Below are 27,571 nucleotides of genomic sequence, written 5' to 3'. Positions count from 1 at the left end.
CCTCCTTTCCATCCGGGTCACACTTGCTCCCTCCCTCCCCCCCGCCTTTGGCGATGCGGGGACGGGAGCGCGCTCGCTCGCGCGTCCCCGGGGAGAACCACGGTGCGCGCGCCCGGACTGGGGGGGGGCTCTACCTCAGCTGCTGCCATCGCTGCCAGCTTCCCCCTCGCCTTTCGTCCTGCCCGCCCGCCCTCCTCCGAGAGGGCTCCGGGCCCTGCGCGGCTCCGACGGGAACCCCAGGCGGGGACGGTGAGTCCTCAGCGCGGAGACCGAGCCGCCCCACCCCCCCGTTCTCTCTGTGCCTCTCGCCGGCTCCCCGCCCCCCCCCCTTTCCTCACAACTGCCCCCCGGCGAGCCGCCTCGAGCCTCTCCGCGGCCGCTTCCCCGGGGGGCGGACGGGCGCGCGCGCGCGGGGCAGTTAGCCGCCCTGGGGCGGCGGTGGGTTTCGCAGCCGCCCCGTGCAAGGGGGGGGGCGCGGTCTCCGCTGCATTTAAAGGGCGGGGATGGGCTGTTTGCCCATCTGAGTGTCCATCCCCCCCCGGGACACATCCCTCGGTGCTGCTGCTGCGGGCAGCAGGGCCTGGGCGTGAAGGGGGGAATGGCTCGATGAGTGGGGAGAGCGTCCTAGGCTGCCCGCTCCCCCCACTCAGATCCCCCGTTTGCCTGGCCCCGAGGAGAGCTGGAGCGGGGGGGGATGGGCGAGGTACTGCACAGGAGCGGGAGTTGCCCAAAGTTTGGAGACCATCCCCATCTCTCTCCCTCTCCCCGATGCAGCACTTGCTGTGCTTGCTTCTGCAACTTCTGAAGCTTGCAGGTCTCTTCTGGAGGCATGTGATGGTGGATTAACTCCACAAAGCTCCTCTCCTTCAAATGGGAATGGCCTGCCTGTTTGCATCCTACCTGTGGCACCGATTGCTCTGATGTCTCCAGCGCAGACGGAATATTTGAGCTCCAATATTCAGTTGTGCGTGGGTGACTACTAAAATAATCAAAGTTTATTTGTGTGTGGAAGCTCTTGCTCCAAAGCGACATATTCAAAGCAATTTCTGCACTGCACTTCATAAGATCCGGAACTTGGTATTATTTGCAGCTATAATTGATGATGTGAGACATAAAAATAGGCATTTTATTTTAAGGTTACATTTATTTATCTCTAGTTCAGTACATTGTGATATAATACAACCTATTATCAACAGTCATGGAGTGATTAGGCATCACATGTTCAGTGTGCTGTTTTCTAAGGTGTATTGTTTGGTTTCTTCCTGTGTTTGTATGTTTTGAAATGGTCTTAAATGCTCTTGTGGTCTGAGAACCAAAACAACCTACTTAACCGTTTAGTTGATTCTTAATTCCTTCATTTCCTCTTGTTTGTTAGAACAGAACATGTTATTTCTAAACTTTGGTGCTGATCTTGCAAACACATTGACTTAAATGAGATTACTCACATAGGTAAAGTTACACATGTGTTTGTGTTGGCAAGATTAGTCTTAGACTATACACTTTGGGAGCAGATATGTCTGTCTGTAAAGTGCCATGAATGTTTTAGCCTTGTCAATATTAAAGACTTTTGGAAATTTTCTGACTATTGCACTAGTAATGGTAGGAGACAGGAGATGCTAATGTAAATCACCTGTTGTTGCCGTTCTTTCCATTCTGTCATCTAACAGTGCTCAGAGCAGGTCTAGAAAAAATATTAAAAACACTGGTGGTACATGGTCACCACCTGTTATTTCTCTCTATTGCTTGAGCAATAGGGGAGAATTTCCAAGAATCCTCATTGTTCACAAGGCTGTATAAAGTTTTTTAAAAAAACCTTGTCAGTATTTCTAAAAGTGCTTATTACCTTGGTATCTAAGTGTGCTAACCAGATCATATGACTTCTCACTGGAATAAAGGAATCAATAAGGGGTCAAGATCAATTGAGTGGCTAAGGCTCCTGGTTTGGTTCACAGGATCGATGTAGTCCTAGTGTATGAAATCACTTAAGCATCTAAAAACATGAGAGAGAATTCAAACGACATACATTAGCTAAAGGAAGATACTGTGTTTGGGATGCTTAACTACGCACAAACTGTATTGAATACTGTGCATTTCTCTCATTTTCTGGGTTAATATTGAGGGATGGAAGAACAGGAAAAAAGCAACAACAGAGAAAAATACAAGTATTTCTGACCCAGCTCCCTGTTCTGGAAGGAAGAGATGGTGACTTGGTAACCTGAACTACCATCTTTCCTTCTGGAACAGGGAGCCAGAGCTCTCCGGCCCTGGCTTCATATTTTTAGGAGTTGAGCACGGACATAACACACATGTATATATCTTCCATTACATTGCCTTACTCTAATATACCGTCTTGCATTTACACCTAAACTAATTTGTTAACATAAACATATCTACCAAATGTATAGGATTTTTGTAACATAATATTTTCACATTCTTGAGTGGACCAACATTTGGGTGAAAATTGGTAAAAACCAAAGAATAGCTTTTATAAAACCAAGAAACTGGTAAAAAATCATTAAAAACCAAAAATGAAGTGCCTAACCCATGAGGTAAGTAAGATTATTGTATCTCCTTTTTATAGAAGAGAAACTGAGGCAGAGAGTTTGTGCTTCACACTTGTGAGCCCATTAAAAATACCTAAATAGAGATTGGGTGACCTTGGGCAAACAGCAATGAATGAGGGTCAAAGCCTGCATTAGAGCTTTGATGGTCCCAGTGTAGTACTCAGACCACTCACTCACTACACAGTGCTCCTCTTTCCTGTCTTGCCTAGTCTCTTAAAAAGATGCTGTAAAATATTTGTATATAGTCTTTTAAAAGGTAGACTTCCCTCTACGCTGCTTGTAATAATTAATTCTTAAATACCATATGTACATCAGTTAGTTTATTTGGGTATCCCACTCAAATTTTAGTGGAGCATTGAATGGCTTTGCGATTAGCCTTTCATAGAGTTTAGTGGTTGCTGCAATGCCAGCTATGGTGTTCGGGGACTGATATTTTTGGCAAGTCTGCAAAAAATAAATATCCTATAAAAATTAAGAGGTGTAGGTTTGTTATTTAATAACTAGAATTAGGGGATGCAGTCTTATTTTGTTAAAACAAAAATAGTTCAAGCTATGGATCTAAGCTACTTGACAGTTTCCTTTCTGATTATTTTTTACACTTGCAAGAAAGGTTATAGTAATGTAAATAATGCAGAACTGCTGATCTCTGCTGCTAGGAGTTTTCCTTGTGTCCAGATGAAATGAGCAGAAAAGATTTGTTAAAACTCAGTTTTTGGCTAGAATTGGCACTAATGTAGAAAACCCTCATTTACACAGTCCTTGTTTGCAGTAGCTGAAGGGAACAACTGCAGTCTCCTCTGCTGCTTACAACTACCCAAGCATCCTCTTTTATACCTGGACTTACCAGATACATAATTTTATACCTGATTCATTTTTTGTCAGTTTTAGGGAAACTAGTTATCCTCATCATGGTACTAGAATTTGTAAGCTACCACCATCATCCCAGAATAACTTAGTACTGTGCCAAACTTACACCATTTTCTGGTTTGTGAAGTGAATTATATTTTTGTTGCTGCAATCAAACTATTCGCAACATGTTGAGGTTCATTGATAACAATGCTGCACTTGAAGATGGTGGAGCTATTCACAGTGTGTAAAGTTGAGTGCCTGTCTTTACAGGATTACGGCCTTTTTTGGTACCTGTAATCAAGGATCTTAGAGTACTTCACAACAGTGGGTAAGTGGCAATCTTCTGTTTTATAGCTGTGGAAACAGGTAACAGAAGTTAAATAACAAGGCATCACCTCAATTCAGCAAGAGGCAGAGCTGGAAAGAGAAGCCGGGAGTCTCCCCGCTGTGCTTTAGTTAACAAGCTTCCCTTTTCTGCAGTAATAATGTATATCTATATAGCATTAATCAATTTAAGAAGTTATTAAATATCTGTTCAGCAAAAGTCAGCACTTTCCTCACGTTAAGGGTGTTTATGCTGTAAATGGGGAAATGTAGTGGGCTGAGCGCACATCTACAAACCAGGAACTCCAAGGCTCTGATCTCAGCTCTGATTCTGAGCTGTGCTGGTCTTGGGCAACTGATTTTAACTTCTGCATGTGTGTGTTTTATTTCCATCTGCAGAAGAGGGATGATGATTGTCTGCCTCACCTCGGAGTGAGGATGAACTAGTCCATGTTTAAGTTGTTTGGTGCTAAATGACAGTCTTACGTGAAAACACTTACAGATGGGTCCTTGTGTCCATGTTAAGATACTTATTATATGATATTGTTAAACTTCACTAGACCAGTTTAGGTACAGTGCAATGTCACTGTGACATTTAGCTTCTTTCAGCTACTACATTTTACTTCCATCTGCATCATATTAGCTGAATCACTTCATGCTATACTTCAGCCACTTTACTGTGTGTTGTTTTGTACTGCACCCTAAAATTCTAGCTGTATTTCAATTATACTTTGCTTTACTATGTACTTGCATTGTTTACATAGTGTAGATTGTCTTTTAAACAATTTGTTGTGTATCCTAGCTACAGTACACTTTCTCTTCGTTGTGTGTTAATGTCACAGTTGATTATTGCAGCGCCTGATGACATCAGTGTTGTGAAGGAGTAGATGTTATTTCTGGTTATAAAACCCAACTTGTAGGATTTTAAAACTTGTCTGTGTTGGAATTTGGAATTCAGCCTAATCATGACTAGATGGTTCTCCCCCCTCCCCTTTACTCCCCAATCTGGTTTAAATGTATCTTTTGGAATGCATGTCCTTCAACTTCTGTACATTGATTATTTTTTTTTCGCACTTGACTGCTAGGAATGACACATTGATTATTTTATATTTGATTTTAAATGCCTACTATTTACCAGTCATACCAGTTGCTTTTTCTTCACTGACTTTGTTAGAATGTAGAGTTGCTTGATGATTAAACTCTTGACACCAGCTCCTGACTCTTAAAGTAAAGACTAAAAAATACAAAGATTTAAAGTGTGTGAGGGTGGTGATTTTGATTCAAGGAGATTTTTCATTCACTTCATCTTCTCTCCAGTTCAGGATTTATGCCTATGAATCTGAATAACCGTAATTTAACGAGTAAGAGTGAGTTTGTCTCAGGAGTGGGATGATGGTGGCTAATGTTGATCTGTGGCCTACACTATAATGTTTTTCAGTGACTAACTTCTAAATAAATGTTTTTTAAATTTGTCACTCCTGTTTGTATTTCAGACATAATGAAACTTACCAACATTGATTTTATATGAACAAGTTTGCTGTGATTAGAAAATAATGCTAAATCACTTCAAGTTTAAATGGAATGAAGTAACTTTTACAAGTACAGCTTTGTAATTGGATTTGTGTCAGATAACACTACCTTTCACATTTATTAAGTACTTTGCATTTCTCTAGTGCCTTCCACTCAAAGATCCCATAGTAGTTTACAAACATTAATAGATTAGTCCCAACACCACTGTGTTGTAGGAAATCTCCACTTACAGCTAGGGAGACTAAAGCACAATGCTTGAAGTGACTTGCCCTAGGTATCGCTACAAATCTGGAGTTTAACCAGGATTAGCACCAAACCCTCCTGACTCTCAGTTCTTTTCTTTTAAATCCAGACTTTCTGCAAGAGAGACAATAGTTATTTTTAAACCTGTTACTCCTAAAATGCATTGTGCATGTGGAAGTTTTGTGTGTTCAAGATATTTCACTAGTTGCTGGTCAGTTGACCTACAAATATGTAGCCAGTCAAATACCAACTTTGCTTACCTCTGTGAAGGAAACAACTGATATCCATCTACCAGAGAGCAGAATGAATTTCTGCTTGCTTGAATTACCCTTGTGGAATATTTTAATAAACAACGATTTATCCTACTGATGTGATCAAACCAACACGTAGGCTTCTTTATTGTTTTTCTTCTTGGACTCTTCAGGACACACAGATCTGGTCTTTTTCCTTTCGACCGTTCTGTGTTGACAGTTTTAGCGCACAGAATGCTGTACTGCACAAGCCCAGCATATGCATCAAATTGTAAATGTAGCATGCTGCTTTTCTGAAAGAGTGTGTGTGTGTGGAGTAAGATTCAGGAATCAATACTCTTATTTTTGTCCAAAATCTTTCATTTTGCATTATATGGTGATGTCTTCTCAGGTTTCAGTGTGAATCTCCCCAGAGCAATACTCCTTTCAAACTCTCAGCCTGGCCAGAAAAGGAAGTTTTATACTTTCAGAAGCTTTTTTATGAGCCTGTAATTAAAAACAACAACAAAAAACAAAGATTGATTTAAAGGATATTTACTTTTGTTTTTAAATTTAAAACAACTGTCGTTAGTTTTTTAAATCACTTGTATGGTACATGTTCCATGACTGCTTTTGTATACAATCTTTTACGTGTGCTCTTTTATCGCACTTTTCATGCATGATCTCAAAGCCTCTTCCTTACAAAGCCACATTTTACAGAATGGGAACCTGTGGTACAGAGTTCTGGGACCCTCACACCCTACAGGGTTCTCGAGCCTACACAGCAATGAAACAGCCCCCTGAGCCCACGTCGACTGGCATGGGCCAGTCGCTGGTTTTTCTTTGCTGTGTAGACTCACCCTTAAGGTCAAACAGCGAGTGTTAGCATATGTTGTAGTAGAACCTAGGTTTCCTGTTGCTCAGTCCTATGCCTTTTTGCATGTGCCTCCTTCCAGTTTAATATGTCCATATGCTGAGTGTACACAAACACATGCTCACTATGTCTTAGTTATATGAGAAAAAATTTAAATACTCCATCTGCTTTTCAGTCATTGCATTGTTTAGTGTCAGTAATCTGCATATTAGAGCTCCTTAAATGACACAGTAGAATGTAACCATTCTGAAGGAGCTGTAATGGACTCTGATGTTGATAATCTGTGGAGTAAAGAAGCCTTTCTCACTTGGAGTAAAGAAGTCTTTCTTTCCACGGTGGTTAGGCTTGCCAACTTTCCGAATGAAGAAAGCAGAACAGCCTTACCCAGCCCCCTGCCCTGCCCCTTCCTGAAGCCCCGCCCCTACCATGCCCCTTCTCTGAGGCACCCCCTCTCCCTCCACTCTCCCTTCTTCCCTCGCTTGCTCTCCCCTCCACTCACTCACTCATTTTCACCTGGCTGAGCAAAGGGTTGGGGTGTGGAAGGGGGTGAGGGCACTACGTTGGGGCTATAAATGAGGGGTTCAGGGTGGGACTCTGGGGTGGGGCTGTGGATGAGGGGTGCGGGGTGCAGGAGGGAGTTTGGGTGCGGGTGAGGGTTCAGGGCTGGAGGGAGGGAGTTCGGGTTGCGGGCTCTGGGCTGAGCTTACCTCAGGCGGTTCCTGGAAGTGGCTGGCATTTATCTCCAGCTCCTAGGCAGAGGCGCGGCAGAAAACCTAACTGTGGTGATGGTTTTTACTGTTTAAAGATATTGGAGGAGGGGTTTTGAGAGAGAAAATGAAGGCATTCTCTATGTTACAGTAATTAATTAATTTTCCTTTATTACCCTCTTTGCCTTCCGTCAGACTTCACTGGCTTGCTTGGTTCTTCTGTGTCAAGTTCAAGTTTCTTGACCTTTTTCAAGGCTTTCAGTAACTCAGCCATATTTAGTGTGTGTCTGCCCATATGTCACCTTTACAAAGTCCCATTTCTCTGTGCCAAATACCCCCCTCCCTTTCCTTCTTTGCACATGTAAAGTACTTGTCAGATAGATTGTTAATTTTGAGGTGCGGAGTCCCTGGGGTTTAAGCCTTTTGTAAAAGGGGTGCGTCCCCTTGTCATTCTATGAATAACTCAGCTGGCATTTTCAGTGCTATTTGCTCATGGCTCAATTTGACTTGGTGAACCCTCGCCCTCTTAATACGCTTGACTGGCTGGCCTGGAAGGATCTCTTAAAATTCAGAGCTTCCAAGCCACTCAGTATTTTGTTTTTTAGTCTATCTTTGACTTTTTTTCCTTCACTTTTAGATGAGTTAGCCCTCAGGGAATCGTTAATTCTTCACCAGTTACACAAGCACATTCTGGCATGACATCTCTTTCCCCTGGTGTTTAATCAATGCATTTGAAATATTTTATTCAGAAAATCATGTGTAAAACTCACTTTTGCTGGTCAAGTTAGGTCCAATTTACACACACAATTGCATTGGTTTACTGAATGACGTGATGTTGAGCTGATGCAACTTTGTGCATGAACATTCTTAAGTGGTTTATAAATGTATCCACATGCAGTTTCATTGGCTTAATTAAATAAGTTAACATCACATGTTTGGTTAAACCTTTGTAACTTCTGTGTGTGAACAGTCTTGTTTACATCAGGTCATTGGATGTAAACTGCAATACCAACTTCCATGTATGTTTCAAAAATGTCCTAATGTATTTACAAGTGTGGTGATCACATGGATATGGCGCCTCAGTACTACAGTGCACGAGCACTTTATAAATACCTACATCAGTAACTGGGGATATCAAATAATTTTTTTTCCTCATTTCCAAAAAATTTTTCCTAAGGGTATCTGGCTATTGTCAGTTATGCTTGCTTTAAACAAACACATGAGTGAGCATAGATTGATTTTTTTTTTCCCCTCCCACATACTGGTTACAGTTAATGGCATTTTAGCTGACTGCTTCGAAGGAATAAGCTAGTTAAGCAAATAAAATATTCAAAACAAACAACTGCAGATATTAAACAAATATATTGGGTGCCAGTTTTTCCAGTGTTCTGTGCAATTTACTCCCCATCCCCAAACCAATATCCCTTCTTCCAGAGATTACACATTAATACAGTAATGTGGTGAGAAAGGAGAAGTTACCACAAAAGTGCTCTTGTATTTTAGCAAGAGTTGACAACGTGTTATATAAAATGCAGTTGCTTATGCAAAAATAGTTCATATTCTAAGGTCTTTGGTTTAGTATCCTATGTGATATCTTGTTTGCATTGCATTTTATTTCCATTTCACATTTATTGGGGATTGCATGTATAGCACTGTGCAGACTACCCATACAGATTAGACTATTTTATTTTTTTTCTATTCATACAGTGTCTGTTGTTGAAGACACCGTTGATCCAGCAGTTAGAAAAAGGGGCTTGGAGTCAGGAATATTGGGTTTTGTTCCTGGCTGTGCTGCTGAGTTGCAGGGAGCTTGGGCAAGACACTTAACTTTACAGCGTATGTGTTTTTTCCATCTGTAAAATGGGGAGACTTTACAACTCTCGCTAGCTGGGTGAAGCTTGTTTATAAAATACTTTGACATACTCTGAGAGAAAATTGCTATCTAAATGCAAGTATTATGGCATTGAGGAAAGCTTGTAAAACAGTTTCCTAATACTTTAATTTTCTATTACTCTGACAAAAATTGTTTACATTTATTAGAATGGATGGTTTATTACATTCCTTTTCACAGCTCAAACAGTTGAGTCTCAGGTTTATAGGAATGAGATAAAGTGGTTCTGTACTGTAGGCTGTAGGCAGCCTTCACACTGATTTCTCTTTTCTGCATAAAATGATTCATCTCAAAGAATAACTGTAGCAGGAAAATGTGATTTACTGGTAAATTCAGTACTTGTAATCCTCCGCTTTCTCTCTTAACAGATTCCTGCTAGAAGCCCTGGCACATAAAGAAGAGTTGTTTTTGGTGGACAATGCTCAGAGACACTATGAAGTCCTGGAGTGACAGCCAGACAGATGTTTACAGCAGTGACCAAGAAGAGGAAGAAGAAATGATCTTTGGAGAAAATGAAGATGATTTGGAAGAGATGATGGATTTAAGTGACTTGCCTACCTCACTCTTTGCTTGCAGTGTGCCAGAAGCTGTGTTTGAGGTACAAGAAGAAAAGGTAAGAGTACATAAGGTATAGTGATCTAAATTGGTGCAATTGTAGTTAGAGCCTATTTTGTCCAGATTTTCAGTGTTATTACTTTAGCAGGCGAAAAATAACTAGATTTGCCAATGAGTTCAAATTGGTTTCAATGCTGCTTGCCAATAAATTCAAATTGGACTCTGCTACTATAAAACAGCTAGTAATGTAAAATCTTTCTAGCATCTCAGTTTGGTGGTATGGCTGTAGTACTTTTCATAGCCCGTCTGCATGCAGATTTCCTGCCTTACATTTTATAGTCCAGGGAGGACTTAAATATTTGATTCCAGGACAAGGATCACTGTTAAAAGAATAATATTTGTTCACAGTATACTTTGTCAGACCTAATGAATAAGAAATAACAATTTGAAAGTGGTTTGAAATTTCTAATCCAAACAGGGCTTCTCTGGGCCATTATCTTATTTTTTATTCAGTCAGATGTGTAGTTATCCTTTGCTTCTAATGGCTATCAGGAAGAATCTTCTACAGCGCATGAGTTCTATACAGCAAACTATGGCTGAAATGTGAGCCATTAATGTAATGGAGGAGGGCTTGATCTGTAACTTCCTTCCAGTTTTAATTTACAAAACTATGAACTCTACTACAGTTCTGTCTAAAATTCTGCATGCTGCCTGGGGGAAGGTGTGGTATCAGCTGGGAAACATTGTTCTGCAAATCAGGGATGCTAGGTGGTGTCCTTCAGTTTAAGCCTCTTAAAGGCAGTGGCAGTGAACTGCACTCCTAAACTATTAATCGCAACAAATAAAGCTATTTAAACTCTACCAAAGAGATTTTATAGGCTGCTAACTGCATAGATGCAAAATACAATTATAAAGATCATCAAATTGGATTCCACTCTTGCCATCCTAGGGTTTCGCTTAAACTTGACCATCCTTTCTTCCCTTTTCCCTCCTTTTTCTTCCCTTTCCTTTATCCTCCTTTCTGTCAGTCTTTACAAGGAAACTTCTGCCAAAATGCAGGTTTTGCACTGGACTCTGAAGCTGGGCAGACTAAGGCTCATTCTCATCCAGCAGGTGTTTTACAATCTAGGACCCCAGCACTGAGAGTGCCTTACTGACAGCTCTCCCTAGAGATCCTTGTCGCTTCCATTTCCTGAGGTGAGGGATTTCTGGAGCAACAGCTTGAAATATATTATCTGACTGCAGACAGTAATGCTGATACTGCAATCCTTATTCTGTAAGGGAAAGAATATCAGGCCTATGATTTATAATGCCACTTAAGTATAAATATATTTGATTAGGGCAGCCTTACAAAATTCTGCTCACCTGCTACCGCTTAAGTAGGTTTGGATTTTTATTTTATTTTTTTCCAGAAAAGTAAAATATAATTTTTTCTATCATGACAAACAGCAGGCAAGTAGATTTTGTTTGTGGACAGGTGTATTTTCAGGACTGTTTTGTGCGAGGCTGGATTAGATAGCTTCAAATTCTGATTTAGTAAGGCATGTTAAAATTGCTGCCAAAACATACAAGTTTATGCCAAACACGCTGTGAAGTACTGGCTTGATTGTTAAGTTCTGTGGGCTGAAGACCAATTTTACCTGTATTTTATTTGAAAGAAACATCAGAAGAAAGTAAATAATTGCTTTAAACAACCTGGTTCACAGACAATATTTTTTTATCTAACACCTTCCCTTCCCTCCCACCCTCCCACACACATTATATGCCATTTTAAGTGTTAGTTTCCCTCTACCGTCTCTCCCCTGGAGAAGAGCAATCCTGTAGTTGTAGCCTAAATCAGAAATTCATATAGAAACAAATTTGACTTGTCCAAAACACTCATGATCCAAAAAATGTGCCCTAAGATACTTGGATAATTGAGTTTTTTACATCTAATACTTATATATCACTTCATATTTCCAAAACGCCAGACAAATTATCATAATGCCCCTGAAATATAAATAGATGTAATTATCCCCATTTTTAGATAGGGAAACTGAGTTACAAAGGGTGAGAATAGCTCAAAAACCACACAGCAAGCCAATCTTAGAGCAGGATTAGAATGTAGATGTTCCTGGCTCCCATGACTATGGGGTGGAACACAAGACTATTACTTTTCTTGCTGATACAGTTTGGTTCTGTAACTGATTATCCGAGTCACAATGAAGGGCTCTGGCATTTCTGGTGGTTAGCTTTGTTAGAGCTAATCAGATAAAGGCTTTTTTTTCACAGAAAATTTCAACTTTTCAGCAGAAAATTGAAAACTGAAGTAATTTTCGCACAAACCCAAAGTAGTTTGATTTGGAAATACAGCAGAACTCCATTTATCCGATCTAATTGGGACTGGGGCCAGACTGGATAATCAAACATTTGGATAATCTGGAGAATGGCTGCAGCACCATCTAGCTGCCAGAGGAGAGATCATCTGCTTCTGAAACCTGTGTGCACGTGTTGTTCGGTTAATAAGGAGAGCTGGATAATGGAGGGTCAGATAAAGGGGCTTCTACTGTACTGGTGTGGTGATTCATGGGGATTGTAGTTCACGTACCTCATGCTCCCATTCTCCTCTATAAACCAGGCTCTCTGGTCAGATTACATCTTCCATCATGCATCATACTATCCTCTCTAGTGAGGAGAGCCAGTGCCTCAAGGGCTTTGGTCCAGTGACAATGGGAGATTGTCTGGTAGGGAAGCCTGGCCCGCATAGGAGAATGTGAACATGAGGCAACTGGAATAAAATGCCTGTGAGCTAGCATGGCATCCTATCCAAACTGAAATATTTCAGTATTCAGCTGAAATATTTTTGGTTTTGGTCCACAATTGAAATCTTTTTGTTTTTTACACTTTCTTTTGTTGAAAAATCAAAATTTTCTACAGTAAGAAGACAATTTTCATGAAAAATGTTTAATTGTAAACCCAGTTTGCCGTCGGAAAACACTTCTGATGAACAACATTTCCACCAGCCTTAATCTATATATATAGTGCTGTTCGTTCCAAAGCACTTCATAAACATACGTGCAGCACCCCTTCCCCATCCCCAATCAGCTCGGGTGCCGCCTTCGGCTCGCGTGCCATAGGTTGCCTGCCCCTGCTTTAGATACTGTGGTCGTCCAGGATGATTCAGGATTTGGTTTTCTCGCTGCGTTGTAGGTATGTTCTTTGTCCCTTGTTGACGGAACGTATTTGTCTTTTAACCGTTCCCTCGTGCAGATGGAGTTAGTGTGTTAACTAGTGTACACTGGTTTACGTTCTTTATGGAACTCAGTTTGCATTCTAGTGAAGTCATTTGTAGTTATTCCTCCTGGTGCAGTGTACTTTGTTCCCTGCAGATACTGTCCAGTGGCTTTCATCGTAGAATACCTACAATCTGATGATTTTTTGTTCACTATAATCCTCGTTATCTTATCTCCAGTAGCTGCATGAACCTTTATCCTATAAATCTGATCAACTCATATAATTCCAGATTTATTTGCTTTATTCCATAGCATTTGCTGCCGCTGCATGTTAATTTGACACCATCTGAAAATGTAACAACTCCTGAAATGGTGCCATTTTCAAAGCCATTTAAATACAAGGTCAACCAGAGTGAGCACGATAGTGAACTAGTTTGCCTCTCTCCCTGCTTTACATGTTTGTTTTACCGATAGCCTCTGCTTCTTATCTCTAAGCCACTTTGCAGTCCGATTTTAATTGCTCTTTTCCAATTACAATATATCACAGCTATCGACCTTGGAGATCCTTGATGCTAATGCCAGGAGCACTAGAGCTAAAGGCTCAAAGAGGGGTGGGGAGGGTTAACAGAATATGTTTCTATTTTTGGCAATTGGTAGCCTCAGGCATCCACACACTAGTACTTGTGTGCCGCACTGACCCTAACAAGGGCGTGTGTAATGGGAGGGTTGTTAGCACCCTGGCACAGAGGCTAACCAAGGAGGTAGCCAATCTGGGAGGAAATCAGAGCCTCTTTTATCCTTTTCTGTTTTAATTTAGTTTACTCTTACCATGGTTTAACTCTTTTGGGGTTCTGTTTTAATATTCACTTTAAACAATTAACTGTTAAATAAAATCTGTACTGCAGAAGCTACTGGAAGTGGGTAGTGCAGATAGACTGGAGAGGAATCATAAATCAGATATGCAAATAACTTTTAAAGCAGCTTACAGATCTGCACTTGAATAGGGGAGGGGATGTTATATAATCGCTGTTGCTCTGTCAGCCTGCTATAATCATATTCCTGCAGTGCAGGAGAAAGGTGCCTGCTGTTGAGTTTTTCAAATGGCTTATTTTCAGTTGCAGAGCTTTCATTTTTTCTTCTTTTCCGCTACAGAAAATACCTAGTTCATCAGCCATTAATGTTATACATAGTGTTACCTGAATCTCTTCAGTTTAGCGTGAGCATGGGTTACTGCTAGGTCTGTGTAGGTCCCCAGAAAAGCTGACTTCCAGCCCTATATGTTGGCACTAAACCTCTACTGAAGATGAGTCAGGTGTGGCCCAAATATATTTATATGAGTCATCAGTGAGCAGAAATACATTGTCATCAATGGGTTGAAAGCTTATATAGAGAGATGCTGTCTTGAGTATTTTAAATAAGACTAATTTTAAAATATTCCTGTATCTAGTAGAAAATCTTTTAAATATTTTCTTCTCGGCACACTCTTCTCTCAAAATAAAAAACAACAAAACATACAAATCCATCTCTATGTTTGTAAGGATTTCAGTACCTTCAGCATCTGTTACCTTTCAGAAAGTTAATAAAACTATAACGTTAGTTAAAAACAAAACTGAAGAGGAAATACTTTCTTAAACAAGCTACCCAAACTGCTTCAGTTCTTCCTCCGTAGAGCTGGCACTATCCCATCATTCCTTCTTTGTGTGGAGAGTATTGAAAACATGCACCACAAGACATTGGCTTTATAATTTGTTTCATGTGTGTCTCTGATAAGCGTCACTTGTTGCCAATCTTTTGCTCTTTCTATGTAAATACTCCAAAAGCATTACCTGAGCACATGAGGTTAATGTATGGAGACATGCTAGCTCTCTGTCTATTGACACTTGGCTAATTGACTGCCACATGAAATCATTCTGTAAGGTGTTTGTCACGTGGGCTTTCAGAATGCAATCTGCATTGGCATGTAAATTCACATGGAGCCTTCTTTTGAACTGATATATTTTAGGACTGGGTTAAATTTTCTCTAAATGTAGTTTGTGAGCAGTACTGATTTACCTGTTAGCAAGCTCATCTGAGCTGATTGATTTTAGTAGATAAGACATTATTTTAGAACAGGCCAGGATTGTGTGTTAGGTCTATAAATGGAAAACTTATTATGCAGGCTTATTCTTAATGCCTGCAAGAACAGAGCTGCTTTGATATATTATTTGGCTTTTATCTGTTTTATGAAACTCTGCTTTGTCAGCCTCTGGACATAGATTTCAGTAGCTTGATTTAGTTCTCCCTATATCTTCTTTTAAGGGGTGAATGCACAGCAGACACACTTACTGAATCAAATGGAAAATGTGCTGTGTGCGCACATACTGAAAGTGCATCCAAAAATCAGCTCTTTTGGTGGGGCTTGCGGGGTTATCTTCTCCATTCATCTTATTCTTCTAACTTTTCTAGTGAATTTGGTGCTTGCAAAAGGTGCTGGATTGACAGATCTGGAGTCTGATTTCACTCTCTATCTACATAACCGGAACAGCATGGACATGTTTCTCCTATGCTGCACTCCCCACCCAACTTGCCGTCCTGTAGTTCAAGGAAACTTCAAGCTTCACTGGAAAAGCTAGTGGAGTTTTCAAGCTGTGCAAGCAGAATATATCTGGATCAAAACATAATCTTCCCTCTTTCCCCCATTCAAACCCCACTTTGCAATTCATATAAATAGTGTATATGTATTGCACAAATATTTTTCACATACCACTTTTCATCTGTAGATCTCAAAGCCCTTTACATAGGTGTATAATGATCAGTATTCCCATGTAGCTGATGGGGTGGGCACTGAAGCTAAAGGGATGCCATAGATTTGAAATATAGACATTTAAAAGTATTTTCAGGTACCAGGCCTGCCTCCTGCTATCTCTTTCTCTCCTTCCCCACCCCCCGATGCTTTGGTGAAGGTCCACCCAAACAAAAGGTGAAACTTATTGACTGCAGTGTATGTATAATCAGCTAGGCAGTGAACTATTTTATTTCAGCTTTTAAAAGGCAAACATACACTTACAGAAAAGGTTGTCCAATGCAGAAGTTAATAAAATCCTTTACAGAGATTGGTTTTTTTTTTTTTTCCCCCTCTGCTGTAAGTGGAAGAAATTAATCATTGGGGTTGCTTTTAATAATAGAAGGCAGAAGAATTCAGACAGAACTGACTTATGTAGTGTCATAAGAACATATGAATGGCTATACTGGGTCAGATCAGTGGTCCATCTAGCCCAGTATCCTGTCTTCCGACAGTGGCCAATGCGAGGCGCTTCAGAGAGCGTGAACAGAACAGGCAATCATTGAGTGATCCATCCCCTGTCATCCACTCCCAGCTTCTGGCAGTCAAGAAGCTAGGGACACCCAGAGCATTGCGTTGCCTCCCTCACCGTGAACTTATCTAATTTTTTTTTAACCCTGTTGTAGTTGTGGCCTTCACAACATCAGCTGGCAATGAGTTCCACAGGTTGACTGTGCTTTATGTGAAGTTGTGGTAAACTTGCAACCTATTCATTTCATTGGGTGACTCCTGATTCATGGGTTATGTGAAGAAGTAAATAACACTTGCTAATTCACTTTCTCCACACCATTCGTGATTTTATAGGCTTCTATCATATCTCCCCCTTAGTTGTTTCTTTTCCAAGCTGAAAAGTCCCAGTCTTTTTAATCTCTCCTTATATGAAATTAATTCCATACCCTTACTCATTTTTGTTGCTCTTTTATGTATCTTTTCCAATTCTAATGTATCTTTTTTGAGATGGGACGACCAGAACTGCACACAGTTTTCAAGGTGTGGGTGTACCATGGATTTATATAGTGGCGTTATGATATTTTCTGTCTATTATCTATCCCCCTGGTGTTTTCAAGCACCATAGGTGAAAGACACCTAAAAGTGGAAATGTCTTTATGTTGAGCTGTCACTAGATGGCACCATATGAATTGAATTAAGGCCTTTGTTTGCATGAGTCCAAATTACTATAAAAATGGAGACGGAATTGACAGTAAAACAAGGCTTAGAGTTTCAGGTTGGTTACTTTCTCTTACAAGCGTCTAATAGAAGAGATGTCCAATACACTTGCTGGGCAGGTCTGTGCTAAACTTTTCAAATCAAGGGGGTGAGTGAACTAGAGAATCTTCAGGTTCTAAGGGAGTAATTTAGTTGAAGAAACTTAACTGGAGGGAAAAAGTCAAAGGAAAATGTATTTTCACTGAATTAAAATCTTCATTGTGGATCTGAATAATTTTTATTTCACCTTTAGGAAAGATTTGAAGCACTTTTCACGATCTACGATAATCAAGTTACATTCCAGTTGTTTAAAAGCTTTAGAAGAGTAAGGATAAATTTCAGCACCCCCGAGGCAGCAGCAAGAGCACGGATAGAATTGCATGAGACAGACATCAGTGGGAAAAAGCTGAAGCTGTATTTTGCACAGGTATGATACAATATATAGGTGCCCTAAATGCACTCTTATCTCCTCTCCATTCTGTGCTTATTGATGGGTTTTCATTCCTGACAGAGTTCTGAAGTTCCCTCTAACCACACACACATGCATCCTTTCTCCACTTCTGGGTGAATCCACACATTAGGGACTCTTTCCACCTGCAGATGATACAGCTCTGTAATTGTCTGGAAGGGTCACTTTTGAGTGACAAAGCTCTCCCCTCCTCCACAAGCTGAACGCTCTCCTTTTCTTAAAGTGCAGTCCAGCATCTCCTCTCCACAGACACTGGGTCCATGTACAAATTTTGTTGGCTTAGTGGCTCAGCGTGTGTTATATACAATCCCAAGTTCATTGTCAGCATTGAACAAAATAACTAGAAACAGTCGGAAGAAATTGAGAGGAAAAAGTAGACTTAGGCTATGTGCCGCTACAGCCATGCCACTAAAAGGCGCGCAGTGTAGCCGCTGTTTGTCAGCAGGAGAGAGCTCTCCTGCCAACAAAAAACTTCCACCCCAATGAGTGTAGTAGCTTTGTCTGCTGACAAAGCACTGTTCGCACCGGCAAAACTTTTGTCATTCGGGGGGGGGGGGGGGGTATTTTTCACACCTCTGAAGGACAAAAGTTGAGTTGTTCAGGTTCCAGTGTAGACAAAGTCTTAGTATTAGGAAAAACTTCGTGTCCATGAGAGAAATCTCCTCGTGGAATAGTCTCCCAAGGAAGTGGTATAAGTTCTATTACTTGCAGCTTTTAAAGCTAGACTGGATAAAACACTAGAAAGGTGTTATGAAGAACAGTCCCACATTGCAAGAGAGTGATAGAAGAGATATCTCTATTGGATCCTCTTGTTTAACTTCTGTGATTCTGTTATCATGGTGGTCTTGTTTCTTCAGGTCCAGGTGTCCCCCAGTGAAGTAGGAGACAAGTCCTACCTCCTTCCCCCAGAACCTGTCAAACAGTTCCTGATCTCGCCTCCTGCATCTCCACCTGTTGGGTGGAAGCAGAGTGAAGATGCAACTCCTGGAATAAACTATGACTTACTCTGTGCTGTTTCCAAATTGGGTCCAGGTAAGAATGTCTTCCTGCTTTTGTGGCTGTTCTACTTCAGAAATGTCTGTTCGGTAGCTTTCGTCACCTCTCTAGGAAAAGGAGTGGAGTATAGACACAGATCTCCTGGTTGTCCCTACATGGTTACTTGTAGGGATAAAATGGTTCAATGCCTGGTCTGCCAATTTCTTAGTCAATTGAGAGAGCTTCAGAGTTTAGCACCCTGCTGGATTGCATGCTCTTGAGATAGAGCCACATATTTACTTAATTTTGCCACTGAAATCTCAGAGCATATTTAGTTGAACGAGAAATGCAAGGTAAGGTTCAGTTAGTTGGCGTTCTCTATCTTAGTTGTTTTCTAAGGTGCCAATCACCTCCATATTTAGATATGGCCACCATGTAATTTAACTGTCAAACTTTTTAATTGACCTTTTCTGGGGACCTTGACATTTCTTTCCCCTGACAACAGAAACTCCAATTTCTCAGTGCATGGTGTGACGTGCTTTGCTACTGACTTGATGTGTTACTTTGGTCAAAAATCCCTTACCCTCATTAGACCTCCATTTTTTCATTTGTAAAATGCATAAAGTAATAGCACGACTTACTTTGGAGGATGGGGGCAGGCTTAATGATTGCAAAGCTCTTTTTAGATCCTCTGAAAGGTGTGGTAGAAGTTCATAGTGCTTCAGTTTTGTATGCAAATTAAGACAAATATTGCTATAAGCCCTTTGAAGTTGCACATAAATTTGTTTCCATTTCTCTCTCCAAAATATCAATTAAGTGTTATTAGTGTTATTAGTTATTAGCACAATTTACCAACTATGGTGGCAATGTATTTCAAAACATGTAAGCAGCACTAGTCAAATCAAGTATGAAAGTGGACTAAACTAAAGATGAAAAGGGATTAAATGACTCTTTAGATTTTTAGTACATCATTTACTGTGAATAATAATGGAAACATGTTTTGAAATAAAAATAGTTCAGTGATATTTTTTTTATTTCCTGTGGGATGCTGTTACAGATTGGTTACTTTGTGTTTAACTGTCAAACCTTTTAACTTGCTTTTTCTTCGTGCTGTACTCTATAGGGGAGAAATACGAGCTTCATGCAGGAACGGAGTCTACTCCTAGCGTAGTGGTTCACATTTGTGAAAGTGAAACAGAGGAGGAGGAGGAAATTAAAAATCCAAAACAGAAAATCCTGCAGACAAGGCGCCCAGATCCTACTCCAACAATACTAAATGAATCTAAAACATTTGATTGTACACGGGAGGTAGGGGGTACCATGCACTGTTAAGTCTTGTGATGCTGTAAACAATATCTATATGAGGATAGTAAATTAATACATGTATTGATGTCTGCGTTGCTGCATTATATATGGCAGCAGGAGATTTTACTTGTAGTTGTCTCTCATGTTCAAGTTCTTAGATGCCAATATTCTAAACAGCACTTTAATTTTTAAGAACTAACTCCCCAAGTGCAGCAAGTCCACCAGATTTAAAATAATGGCAAAGCAGGAGGTTAGTTTTTCTGAAGATATGTTCACATTTTCTAGATATTGTATAGCACAATGTACCAAATGCTGAAACAATATCTTATCAGTACCATCTATACTATTGGTTACAAAATAGTTTATTTTATAACAGTCAAATGTGATTTTTTTTTGTACTGGTACAACAGCTTATATTTAATCAATATATTAATTAGAAGTGTAATATACAGTGTACACTAAAATTCCTCCACAGATTGGCCCATTTGTGAACATGTTCCATTTACTTTTCTCAGAAATGCCAAATACGTTTTATTTTAAAGGTACCTTTATGATTTGACATGAGGCACAAATACATGTGCAGAATTAAATACGTTGTAGTTGGCAGAACTGCAATTTGGGGGGGAGAGGGGAAACCACAGACCACTTAGGAGGCAGATGGAGTTTGCCTCTACAATATTATGCTGCTGTAGGATGGTGTTACACTGATAGGTATAATTGTTTGCATCGACAGTTGATTAAAATAAAACTGACTTGCAGGATGTTAAGTGAAACATGGTTTTGCCTATAGAATGTTAAGCCTCCAGCCCTCTCTAACAATACTGTAATGTCCCCCTGTCATGGAGATGGCCTGCATTATATGTAAAGTGAATAATCATTAGATTATGATTGTGATATTAGGGGATAAGAGGTCCAGGGTTAGTTTTTAACTTTTGCTCCTAAACTTTTACAGTTTGCTTCCTTTTTTAAAGACAATCAGTTGCTAGGATGGTTTAACCAATCTCCACTCTGTTTTTATCCAGGTTGCACTCCTGATTTACTGTTCTGATTTAAAAACATGGTATTTTTCATGGCATCCTATATGGCTGATAGCACATCTGCAACTTCTAAAATAGGAAGCACCTTTTGAAATATACATTTGTGGTTTTGTGAATTCTGTGTTAAGTGTTTTAGTAGGAGGAAATATGCCTCAGTTTAGTGGCACGTGCTCCTATGGTTTTATGCTATTTTATAAGCAACCTTTTTTAGCCTACACAGATTTTTTTCTATAAAAAATAGTTAAGAAATTCTTTGTGAACAAACTAGGCTGTTTAGGTTCATATTTGATTCTGTACATAAATCACTCTGAAATTGGCCTTTACCCAAATCATGATACTGTTTTTTAATTATGTATAAAGTGTTTATTGAACTCTCAAAAGCATTTTTACTTGATTGACAGCAAGAGAGTGCATTAATGGTGATAAATTCAAACAGGCGCGGTAGATATGACTTCAGTATTGTGTCAGCTGTTGATTCTTTCCTGCCATCAACTTCAAGTTGCAAAATGGGATCCTGCAGGCAGGTCCTCATTTTGGAGACAGGAATAGCATACATTTGAGCTGGGGGAAAGTAAGAAAAATCTTTCCTCTTGTATGTCTTGCATGTATTGGCATAACGTTTATGTAGCTCTTTATTATCAAGCCATTCAAAGTCAATCTTCTCTTTTTCACTGTTCCCCACCTCCAGTTGCAAACTTATATTGTCAGTAGGGCCTTATGCATTTTAAAATGCCACAAATCAGTTTGGGATTTTCTGTAATGTTACATTTTTGTTAGTTGTTCATTTACCCCCTCGTAAATATTGTTGTAAAGTGGAAAAACTCCAGGAATACCGTCTTATTAGGCAAATGATCGAGTCAATAATGCTATTGTGAAAGTAGCTTGTGTGAAATGTCTGACTTGCATTCCAACATAAAAGATCCATGGTGTAAAAAAAAGACATGGAATAAAAAATAACAACAATGCCATTCAATGTTTTCCATTAACTGTATCAAACTTGGGCCCATATGGAATATGTAATTTGTCTTTTTTTGGAAGCTGGGTATCCTAACAAATCTGTATGCTTGCAAGTTGAACGAATCGTCAACACCTAGGGTTTCTGGTTTGTGGTGGTCTTCCTTCTGATTTGTGGTGTTTGTTTATAAGCAAATTAGGAGTAAGACAACAATTATGTGGCTTAAAAATATTGCCTTGAATTAAAGATAAAAATTGTCCTTGCACAGCCACACTCTGAATGCTTGGCTTTGAACTGCTAGTGCCTGCCGTGAGCTAATTTCAGCACTGCAAAAATGGTTGATTTTGAACATGTTTTATAAGAACAAACTGTTCTCACGTTTTTGTTGTTTTGGTGAGGCTATATCATTTTATTCTAAAACTGGAAGATCCCAATAGCCGATGCCATTATTGTAGCTGTTCAGAACATTCTCTTGGAAAGTTGTGAGTGGGAGGGTTGTTTTGTTTTTCTTCTTACTAAACTCAGTTAGTCCAGGCAAGTTTTATTTGCAGCAGAATACAAGATACTTTCCCCTCCACTATAGAAAAAGTCCAACCTCTATTACCGCTATTAGGGAATACAAGTTATTCTTTAGATACCTGGAGAGAGGAAAAGACCTTGGTGCAAGAGATGAAAGAATATTTTTGATCAACCAAACCAAGATGTTCTTAAGCAGTCTCTGTTGAAGTACTTGTCTGGTATGTAATAGATGCTGCCACTGGCATTGGTTGACATTTGCTTGATCAATAAATCCATCTTATCAAGCTTTGAGTATACAGCTAATATGGGTCAATCATTTGGCCCTGAGGATCTGCAGTAACCTATATGTCTCATATATGAGATCTACCTTGAAAAGAGCTGAGGTGCATGCTAAACAGCCAAATTCTAGTCAGTGGCGTTTCACCAGGAATTAATTTGACCCCTTCTTCCCACCTTGAATGTTATTCTGATCAGTGATATAAGAGTAGTGTGAATTTTGACTGAGAGTTCTTTTTAAAACATATATTTATTTGAACTTGTATGAAAGTAAAAGGGTCGTCTGCCCAGGACTTTTGGGTATCTCAAAAATTAAAATTAAACAGCAAATTACCCTCAACAGCCAACAGAACTAAACCTCCTACAAAATTCTCCCCTCCCCAAAGATCTAATCTCTATCAAGCCCCCCAACTTTGCAGCGCCCCATACAAAGAGATCAGCCTTTGCAGCATTTTAGTTGAATTATCTCTCTTTGTGACTTGTGGGATGCTTCAGCAGATCAGATTCATAGGAAAACAGCAGCTTCTTTGGGAATGTGGTAGGAGGCTCTTTCACATTGCTTTGCTCATCTTTGGCACTTAATCCTAAAAAAAAAAAGGAAGGTATCTGACTTCATGATGCCAGTGGCAACATGCTTAATTTAAATCATATTGACTACTCTGGTTTGTAGCCAAACTGACTGCTTAGCCTAAAAATAAGCTGCAAAGATGACAGAATGACAGGTGGTTGGAGAAGACCAGTTAGGTAAGTTACTCAGCTGGTGTAAATCAGCACAGCCCAGTTGAGGACAATGGAGCTGTGGCATTAGCTGAGTATCTGGCCCATTTACTGAATGATCAACATTTTAGGAGATGATTTACGAAAACAAATACTGGAAAACACAGACACTTGTTGCTGGTGCTTCAGCACTATGTGAAAGGTTCATTGCAGAGATGAGAAGAGCTTATAGTTTCCCAGTTTGGATAATTCACTTCTCCCTGGCTCAGATGATGGTAACTAATTAGTTGTAGCCTGTGTAAATCATTGAATGAATTAAGCCTCTTTCTCCTTCTCTTAAGCTACTGGGTCTCCCTTTGTGAGTACTCTTTTGGGAATTAAAACAGACTGCATATAATTTGTAAGAGGCAATGTAAGAGAAGTAGATGGACAGTATTTACTGGCCTGTTCTCCCATTTGTTTTGGTGGGAGGCTACACAAATAGAGAGCTCACCTAAAATGGTGATTTTATTTTATTTTTTTTAAACCGTGCAACTACAAGGTAGGAAGTTTGAATCCATATGAGGTTCCACAGTGTCTCAGTCTGTCCTCTGTGTTCGTATTTATATGGCTCTCCTCTTCACTGCATCTGAGCACCTTGCACTCAGTCATGGACGTTATCCCTGATGAGGTAGGGAAGTACTGTTATCCACATTTTACAGATGCAAGAGCTGAGGCACAGGGAAGATTGTGTCTTGCCGTAGGTAATGTAAGCGATGTATGGCTGAGCTAGGAATTGAACTGTGGGCTCCTGAGTCTAGTGCCCTCTCTGCTAATAATCCTTCCTAGGCTTGAGCCAATCACTCTTTGGGTTGACAAACTCCCTGCTCCTGTATATTGGGGGTACTAGATTTATTTTATTTTTTTGTGGCGTTTCAGCTTACGCTTACAATTGAGACACTGTCGGTTTTCCCTCCATCCAATAGAAATTACCATTTCACCTACCTGCTCTTTCCTTTAGCCCATATTTTGCTTCACTTAATCATCAAGGGCTTGTCTACACTGCAGAGTTGTCAAAACTTTTGTCTTTAGCAGGTACTTAAAAAAAGCCCCCCCTGCGAAAAACAAAAGTTTTGCCAACGCAAGTGGCAGTGTGAATGCAGCTTTGTCGGCAGGAGAACTCTCCTGTCGTCAAAGCTAACGCCACTCGCAGGGCTGGAAGTATTTTGTTGGCAAAAGTGCCAACAAAGTACCGAAAAAGAGCGTTTACACATGGTGACTTTTAGTGACAAGGCTGTCTCGACACAGCCTTGTCGCTAAAAGCTGCGTGGTGTAGACAAGCCCTACGATGGGTTTTACTTTCTCACAGTGCAGTTCCCAGCCAGCGGTTGTTCACTTTACAGGTGCTGAAATCTTTTCTCAAATTGGGAACTGAACATCAGATGCATATTCACACACAAGAAAATTGCAGTGGTTTTAAGTGTGGAAATTTTGTGTATCAGAGCACTTTTGTGTGCCTAAAAACAAGGTTTTTGTGACTGTGTTCCACAGGCCAGTTGCCATCACATACTGTACTTGCATGGCTTCTGCTAAGTACCTCCTTAAAAAGAACAACACTATATTATGTTTATCTCCTGGACTTCATAATGCCTTTTGTGAAATGTAAATTTTTTATAGGAGGGTTCTGTGTCTGTCTGTTTAAAATGTTGACTTAGAACAGATCTGGACTTCAAAGAGAACTGATCTATTAATTTCTATTAATCCACTATTTTTAACACCCAAACATTGCAATATTAAAGGATTACATTTGAGAAGCAAGAGGAATGCATCAGTTGAGAACAGCTAGTGTCTGTCGTCCTACTTGATTTCTATTTCACTCTCTTGCTGCTGCTTTGTGTGAAGTGTTATAGTACCAGGAAGTATCGAAGTAAATTCCAGCTGTTGATCACATGACGGCTTGTGCCATAGACGTATGTTTCTCTTGCACATGTGATTTCTGTACTGTTTGGTCTTTGCCTAAATCTTCCATCACTTTCATGTCGGTATGTGACCATTTAATTCAATAACATTCTTTATGAATTGAGGGTACAATCAGTTTTTCCTAGATGCAGTTTTTGCCTTGTGTGTCCTGTATTTGAGATGTACATTACCCATTTTTGTCCACCTGTCGATGCGTGGTGTGTCTGTGTTCTCAAGACGAACTACAATAACATGCACTCCATATTATATTGTACCTGATGTGACAATCCAAGCTGTTGTCCATGTAGACTGGCTAAATATGACCATGCTATGTTGCTCTGACAACAAAGTCTATAATGTTCTGTAAAGATGGCAAAGCAGAATGTGTGGTTTGGGTTTTTTTTGAAGCTTTTGTGATTCCTGGTAAGTTTTGTTTTTCAAAACTAAGAAATAAAATTAGTTTATTTTTGTTTCTTAAACTCATTGAAGGAGACTTCTTTCTACTTCGTGTATGTATGATGATGTCAACGTATCCCCCACATCAGACTTCCCTGGGGTTAATATTACTGTTTCAATATTGTGGTGCCAAATAAGCGTCTCTCTTGGACTGTACAAGTGGGAATGGCTAGCCTCTGTTTTAGCTGTTGAGAGGGGAAGGACGGTTCAGTGGTTAGTGCACTAAGCTATGACTTGGAAGATATGGGTTGATGTGCTTGTGCTGTCATGTATGACCTTGGGCACTTAGCCTCCCATAGCCTGGTCTGTAAAATGGGGATCAGAGCACCTCACAGAGTGCTGAGGATAGATACATTCAGACTCGTGTGGGGCTCAGATAATATGTAATGGGGGCCACATAAATATGATAAAATACCACCCTTTGGAATGGTGTGTGGAGACTGTCAATCTTTTTTAATATATGGGAAAGGCACCTAAAGGTTTGGATAGATGCCCTTTAATGTCTACATAAATCTAAATCAATCAAACATACACGGATATAGATATTAAAGGGAACAGCTCTCAGGCTGCAGGTGGGGCAGAGAGGGGTTATTAATTGTGCAGCTGAGGGGTGGAGTTAAAGTTGAAGGGGAGGTTGGGGAATGATCTCTGGATCAGGTGTGTGCTGATGGAGTGGGGTGGTTTTCTCATGTGGGATTGAAGGGTATGTCAATAGGTTTTGCTTGGGGGATTTTGTGATCTGTTCATGTTTCTGTGTTCCTAGCGGGTAGGAGAGTCTCCAGTGGACTTTCCCCTGTCTTTTACACTAGCCTATGCCCTTAGCCAAACTTTGTGGCATTGGAACTGGGATGAGTTGGGTGCCATCGCTTGTTTGGTGCATGTGAGATGCTCCAAGGAGAGATGGGAGAGTTGGGGGTCATTGTCTTTTTTTTTTTTTAAATGGGGATGGAAATTATTGTTCTGTGGGGGTGAGATGCTCTGTGAGGAGGGAGAGATTGGGATGTATTGGGCAGGAAACACCCTACTTTTAACATCAGGAGGAAAGCATTGGAATGGGATGGTGAAAACTCTAGGCAGAGGCAGCTTGAGTGAAGTAACCCACGATGGGCACAAAACCAGTGCTACATTGTCTGCCCATTGGCTACTGGGTTAGAATTTAAAATGTTGGTTTTGATCTATAAATCCCTAAATGCCCTGCAAACTGCCTGCATGAGAAAATGCCCCTCTCCCAGTGCCATGCTGTCTCCTCCCACCCCACACTCAAGAGCCCAAGCTGTGACATCTTGCAGATTGAGCCATTCTTTTTAGGTGACAAATCTGAAAAACTATTCCAGATGGAGGTTCTAATAAAGGAGGTTTTAGAACAAGTTGATAAGTTAAACAGTAATAAGTCACTGGGACCAAATGATACTCACCCAAGAGTTCTGAAGGAACTCTGACATGAAATTGCAGAATTACTAACTGTGGTATGTAACCTATAGCTTAAATCAGCCTCTGTACCAGATGACTGGAGGGTAGCTAATGTAATGCTAATTTTTAAAGAAAGCTCCAAAGGTGATTCTGGCAATTATCAAGCATTAAGCCTAACTTCAGTACTGGGCAAATTGGTTGAAACTATAGTAAAGAACAGAATGATCAGACACCTAGATAAACATATGTTGGGGAAGAGTCGACACAGCTTTTGTAAAGGAAAATCATGCCTCACCAATCTATTAGAATTGTTGAGCGGGTCAACGAGCATGTGGACAAGGATGATCCAGTGGATATAGTGTACTTGAACTTTCAGAAAGCCTGTGACAAGGTCCTTCACCAAAGGCTCTTAGGCAAAGTAGGTAGAGGGAAGGTCCTATCATGGATCAGTAACTGGTTAAAAGATAGGAAACAAAGGTTAGGAAAATAAATGGTCAGTTTTCACAGT

General features: G+C 40.2%; 1 protein-coding gene across 5 annotated transcripts; it reads left to right on the top strand.

Annotated features, from left to right (window-relative positions):
* The first annotated feature begins 5 nt into the window (after positions 1–5).
* Positions 6–23,252, top strand: RCAN3 (RCAN family member 3). 5 transcript variants are annotated; one of them, XM_044997872.1, is made up of 7 exons: positions 6–249; positions 3,684–3,741; positions 9,029–9,157; positions 9,581–9,825; positions 17,260–17,433; positions 18,333–18,507; positions 19,574–23,252. In XM_044997872.1, the coding sequence occupies exons 4-7, from the start codon at positions 9,631–9,633 to the stop codon at positions 19,780–19,782; spliced, it is 753 nt and encodes a 250-aa protein (XP_044853807.1). In that variant the 5' UTR covers positions 6–249; positions 3,684–3,741; positions 9,029–9,157; positions 9,581–9,630; the 3' UTR covers positions 19,783–23,252. The 5 variants fall into 5 exon arrangements, with proteins under 5 accessions (XP_044853807.1, XP_044853802.1, XP_044853804.1 ...); XM_044997867.1 differs by lacking the exon at positions 9,029–9,157; XM_044997870.1 differs by lacking the exons at positions 6–249; positions 9,029–9,157 and adding an exon at positions 926–964.
* The last annotated feature ends 4,319 nt before the right edge of the window (positions 23,253–27,571 follow it).

The sequence above is a fragment of the Mauremys mutica genome, chromosome 23 (assembly GCF_020497125.1).
Source record: "Mauremys mutica isolate MM-2020 ecotype Southern chromosome 23, ASM2049712v1, whole genome shotgun sequence".
NCBI lineage: Eukaryota > Metazoa > Chordata > Testudines > Geoemydidae > Mauremys > Mauremys mutica.
Note: the sequence above shows the minus strand (reverse complement) of the source record. Positions and strands in the feature narration are given on the sequence as shown.

Coding starts and splice junctions, on each gene's coding strand:
- RCAN3 (XM_044997869.1), top strand. CDS start 9,631: ATGCTCAGAGACACTATGAAGTCCTGGAGTGACAGCCAGACAGATGTT. Junction 9,826..17,259: donor TTGAGGTACAAGAAGAAAAG/GTAAGAGTACAT, acceptor TTTCACCTTTAG/GAAAGATTTGAAGCACTTTT. Junction 18,508..19,573: donor TGTTTCCAAATTGGGTCCAG/GTAAGAATGTCT, acceptor TGTACTCTATAG/GGGAGAAATACGAGCTTCAT.